This window comes from Teleopsis dalmanni, chromosome 1, assembly GCF_002237135.1.
Source record: "Teleopsis dalmanni isolate 2A chromosome 1, ASM223713v2, whole genome shotgun sequence".
In the NCBI taxonomy this organism is placed as follows: Eukaryota; Metazoa; Arthropoda; class Insecta; order Diptera; family Diopsidae; genus Teleopsis; species Teleopsis dalmanni.
Genome location: NC_051846.1, coordinates 85,629,061 through 85,635,060, shown reverse-complemented (window position 1 = coordinate 85,635,060; position 6,000 = coordinate 85,629,061). Strand labels below are relative to the sequence as shown.

The window sequence follows — 6,000 nt, the reverse complement described above, 5'->3', positions numbered from 1 at the left end:
TGTCACAAAAATTTATATTATGTATATGTATTTATATACAGATGGGCTAGAACATCCATTTTCTAATTTTAACCCTTTTTTTGTTGTTTAGTCGCATTTACTTATCAAACTTAGGAGTTTAATAGACTTTATTGGCACAACTGTATTGTTTTTTAATATAATTTTGATTTAGACTATTAATCATTAGTTACTTATTATAACTACTGTATAGTAGTGGTATATAGTAACTATTATATACATATAATATATTCTTTACATATACTCCAATTTTAATAGAATTACAAATAAATATATTAATTATAATTAACTCAATTATTTAGATTTGTTTTGATTATTATCGGGCTTTGGTCCGGTATAAAAATAAAATATATAAAATTATGAAAATTTATATATTATTAAAATATTTAACACAAATTAATATGTGTAAATTTTTTAATTAATAAAATAATTTTTTTTATTTTATGTGTTAAATAAACGACCTAAGCTCGGTAATAATACTTAATTAATTATTTAAATTAGACACATTTTTTAAATTTCACTTATATCTATAACTAGCGAAGAGCATTGGATTACATTCTATATAGTATCATAAAAATTATGTTTCACTTTTGATAAGTAATGTTCACAGTGAGTATCTAAACTAACACCGCCACTTCCAAATGTAACGCACTTAAAAACATTGGAGATAAACATAAAATAATAATTGTTTAAAAATATTGTACTTTTGCTTTATTATCACACTTGAATCGTAACACCGTAAAAATTCTTATCTTAAAAATATCTATTTTATTAAATACAAACATATGTACAAACATTCGGAAGAGTTTAATGAAAAAATTCAAGTAGGCAATGTGGGCTGTATCTTCCATTCGCAGTCATTTTGCATTAGAGTGTCTTTTTGTTCTGTGGCCGTTTTAGATTTTTCATAATTTTTATGAAGCATTCGTCCCACATAAAGTGCGGTAATCACAGCATACGTAATGCCTAACAACATGCCAGCGAGCACATCGGACCAGTGATGCCAGTAGTCGGTGACGCGACTCAGCGAAATCAGCCAGGCTGGCATTAGTAGCAAAAATTGCAATATATGCCGAAGGGCACGATTAATGCCACGCCCCTTCCATACAGCATGCAAATAAAATGCCAGAAATATCATTGAATAGAAGGAGAGACCCGAATGAGCACTCGGAAAGGAAACGTGTAGCTCACGTATTTGACGCGATGATAAGTTTCGATTTGTGCAAAAATATTGTTCCACGAATTTGCCTTGATTCTGTGAATCCTCACAGGTACTCAAATCCGAAGCAATACGAGGCTGACATGCTGTGTAAAAATGCGGCCTTAAGCGTCCTACGACATTCTTTGCCAATTCGATTGTTAGGTAAGTTGCAATGAAGCCGAAACTGAATACCGCTTCGCTGCGCCACAAATTGTGTAAATATTTCCGCAGTCGAAAATGCTTACAGACGCGCATAATTTCAACAACGCCGATGAAAAGCATTGGAAGTAGTAGCATTAAAATGATCAACATGGGCACTGTGATGGTACACTCATGGTATGGATGACGTAAAGTCAGGTCAGTGCAGAAGAAACCACTTTCAAAGGTCCGCATGATCGCGTCTGTTAATTATGCGTAATTGCGAAAATTTCACTTCCTTAACTTTTACTAGTAATTTTACTAGTTCTTCGTCTTCTTCTTTTCGTTTGCTGGTTTCGTTAAGTATTTTTATTATTTTTGTTATTTTTTTGTTATATTTTTGTTAAACAAATTAAAAGATTTGATGTTTTGTTTATTTTGTTATATGTTGTTGTTTTCTTCACTGAATAATTCTCTCATCAATAGTTTGCATATTCGATTTACGCGCGCTTACTCGTTCGACTGAATTAGCTGCGATCTGCCCTCGTCTATTGAGCGGCGTGCCAGACACTTTTTTCCTTTTGTCCGATTGTCTCTATAATTTTATAAAACAAAAAATTATTTAGACGCAGAAGTTTCGCATTGATATTGAATTTCAATGGTATTCGTTATCAATGGCGCTACGCCAATAAACAGTGCGCATCGACAGTAAACGTACATTCAATTCTAAGACAATATATGATAAGTTAAGAGTACTACGTGTCCTACATATGTCACTCTTACAAATGACACTTTAGTTTTAGGTGTTTATTTCAAAGAAGGGTAACTTTAAAATTGATTTTAAAAATCAATAAACTGGCCTAAACTGAATGTTCCTACTCCTCCATTTTTGCTTCATAAGCTAAACCCATTGAAGCCCAGATCAGTAAACTACGTCATGAAATTCGCCTAGTAAGCGAAGGACTGCAGATGCAGCTTTTCATTCTTGTAATAAAAAGTCAAGTTCCTATAATTAAAGGTGCAGGATATTCGGCAACAATTTAGTCGAAAATGAATATAGCTTATTGGTAATTGAACTGTTGGAATGTGTTAACTGATATATGTATTGCTTCATAAACTAAACCCATTGCAGCCCATATCGAAAAGCTATGCTATGAAATTTGCCTAGTAAGCGAAAAACTTCAGAAGCAGCTTTCCATTGTTGTAATACAAAGTCAAGTCCCTATAATTTTAAGTGTTGGATGGTCCGTAACATTGTGTGCAGAACCGAATACAGCCTGTCGAACTTATTATTAATCGAACACATATACAATATATGTATATTTACATAGAAAACCATGACAAATAAGCATATTTTTCGTGATTTGTATACTCTTCGTTTTCCAATAACGATATATTTGAGAATCTGCACTAAGTTATTCTGTTTTAATAGGAAACAGCCTTTAATTTTGGGTTCTGAGGCTTGAAAATTGGGAGATGATATATTTTCTATGTCCCGCATTTATACCAAGATATAAATTTCACAGGCGATTTCGGAACCGCATATTAAATATAAAAGAAATATCAAAAATATAGACATCTTTAGTTCTTTCGACTGTAGAAGAGTAAATCAAGAGTAAATCAGGAAATATTCCAAAACATGAAATATAATGTTAAATATATAATAAATATGAGGAATAATTTCCAGTGATAATGGTTATTTGACAATATTCGAAACAGTCGTACGGTCAGCCAAAAATTCTCTTAACTAAAAATAATCAAATTTTGTTCTTGCAATTCACTACTGTTCGAAAAATCTCTCTAGAACTTTATTTAAATTATATGAAACTTAAAATTATTTAATCAAATGTCGCAATGGTATTGAATTCTAGTGACTTAAGGAAGTGGTTCAGGAAACACTGTAAACAGTAAAGAATACTTGAAAGAAATTAGAAAATAAAAAAAAAATGTATACTCGTTCGTTTTATTTATATTGATATTTTTCATATTTGACGTCGAACACGAATTATTTGTAGATAATTTTTAAACTTACATTTTGATCTGTAAAGAGCATTCGGTTCTTCAAAAAGAAATGCTGTTGTTCGCAGACTTTTCTTATTGACTGTAATTCTTACAACACGCGTTTTTAATCACTTGTAGGGTTTCTGGTTGATACAAAATACAAGCCAGATTTCCATATCTATAATTAATATATTTTTAAAACCATTATTTGTTTAATATTGTTTATTATAGTTATTTATTTTTAATTTTTTTTTAATATTTTTTTATTTTTTTTTCTGTTTGAAGAACTTTACTCTTCACTCGATCATACGAAAACTATTGACATAATTCAAATTAAGTATGTTTGAATATTCATTAATGTCACTGTAGAAATTATTGCTTTGCTCGTATCTAATGAATTTCCCTGACTTGCTACTACGAGTACACAAAAACTACATTTATCGTGTGATTTATGCTCGAAAAATTTTTGATTTCTTATCAAAAAATCTTCTGTGAATGTTTATTTCTGCGTAAAATACGAGTATACAAAGAAGTAATCAAAAGTAATCTAATAATTAACAAATAACTCGGTACATTGACGTAGCGCCGAGAAACAGGTTGAGGCCCGAGCACTCTAAAACGCACCTGTTATCTCAGTTGAGAAAGCGAACAAGTTGCTTCGTGGCGGTGAGGAGGAGAGGGGTTCCACAGTGCCTAGCTGTAATTATAATTGTCTTATTTGCTGATAGAGCACACAGTGAGACATTTGTATAACAATTTGTATATTTTATTTATACACAAATAAATTAGTTATCACAAATTCCAACGTAAATTGAAGATAATGTGGAAGTAAGACTTCGCCGCGACGACATTGCAAAGGTGCAACGTATTTAAGTGGGTCTACGTAGCACTGGCCAGTCAGATACAATCGCCTACGAGTGGAAACAGAATTTCACATATTTTTTCAATTTGTCTTAAGTACATAAGCGGTCGTGGCATTTGTTGGGTTTTTATTTCATTGAAAAGTACGGGTATTTAACTTAGGAATCTCGTTTATGCGGCACATAAGTAATTTTTCAATTTTTCTTTATATTTCTTTATATTTCATTGAAATTAGCATAAACGACGTTTTAAGTTCTGCCATAATTTTACTTTCGATAACCAAAGGAGGGGGCAGACTAAGCGGCGTGGAATTGAAATTACTTTAAAAAGACATCGACATTAAAACTGCAGAGCATATAAGGTCTTATGCACTTATTTGAATAATTATATCTGGATTAGAATGGTAATTTCCTATCAATTACATATGAAATAATGTATAATGAAGTAATATATAGGCACTACTGCTTGCCTAGTTTATGGAAATTATTTATAAATAATAGATGAAATAAAGTGGTTTACATTGGCATTAAGACTCGCAAATAGCAGATATAGTCATTTTTCACTAGCAAATAAAGATAACTTAATGACATAGCAATCAGTTTTAAATGCCTAGTATTTTATATGATAACTACAATAAAAAGCATTAAGGACGATAGTTTCACTTGATTTGTATGCCACGTATTCATCTCTATTCGGCAGTGGAGAATAGTTGGTTCACTATTGATCACAAATTATTATTTTTGCACACATTCAATATTGAGAGTAAAAGTATTAAATCAGCTAAATACTATTTTCTTAATATAAAAATAGAATAATTTTCATTCATTCAGATCAAATTTTGTCAATTAGAAATAAAGATGATCCTACGAGAAATTGAGATAAATATTTTGTTTCTATAATAAAAGTGCATAGACGTAAACTCTAGAACGTTGTTATGCTACTTAAATTGAATAAGTATATGTATATATGTTTATATGATTAATTGGTTGGTTGGTTGGTTGGTTGCAGTAGCAGTCCATTAGATAACTTTCATGTATCTTAATCAGTGATTTTCTACCGTTTTGATATCACATTCCTAGCAAGAACACCTTATATATAACAGTAGAGACCGAATTCATCCCGTCGAATTTAGATTTAATTTAATAGATCTCTCGTCTTTACCGATGAACAGTCTGATAAAAAAGTGTCTTCTTAAAAACCTATATCTTCTACACACCAAAGCTGGGCATCCACAGTAAGAATGTATTATATTGCGGGTTTTCACAACTTCTACGGATTATGAGGAATGCGCAGTTTTTCTGCGACGGTTGCTATGATTATATATGGTTTATATGATTGATAATTATAACTTAAATAAAGGCATAGCTTAAATAAATTATAACTTAATCAATAAAATATAACTTAAATAAACTTATTACGTATAATATAATTGCAATAAATCAATTACACAAACTATTTATAAGTTTGCACTCCATCATCTTAGCTTGTGTTCACTGATAATATTAAGATATTTTGAATATTAAGTTTTTAGTAATAATAATAATAATACTTTATATATTTTATATATTTATATTTATATATTTTATATTTTATATATATATATTTTTATATATTTTTTTGAACTAAACACAGTGTTGGTAGTGTTGGTGTTGGATCATTAGTGTTGGTAAAGAACTCTTGCAATAGTGACAATGACTTATTTTGTAATTCTTTTATTGAAATCTAGGAAATCATAATATCTATTTTTAGATGGAGAAGAAAGACCATAATGATTCAAAATG

The 6,000-nt window shown here is 30.3% G+C and overlaps 1 protein-coding gene across 1 annotated transcript; it reads right to left on the bottom strand.

Annotated features, from left to right (window-relative positions):
• Positions 1-490: 490 nt before the first annotated feature.
• Positions 491-1,909, bottom strand: LOC119668671 (putative phosphatidate phosphatase). Its single transcript, XM_038078255.1, has one exon. It carries the CDS (start codon positions 1,610-1,612, stop codon positions 839-841), a length of 774 nt encoding a protein of 257 aa, XP_037934183.1. The 5' UTR covers positions 1,613-1,909; the 3' UTR covers positions 491-838.
• Between the last annotated feature and the right edge of the window lie 4,091 nt (positions 1,910-6,000).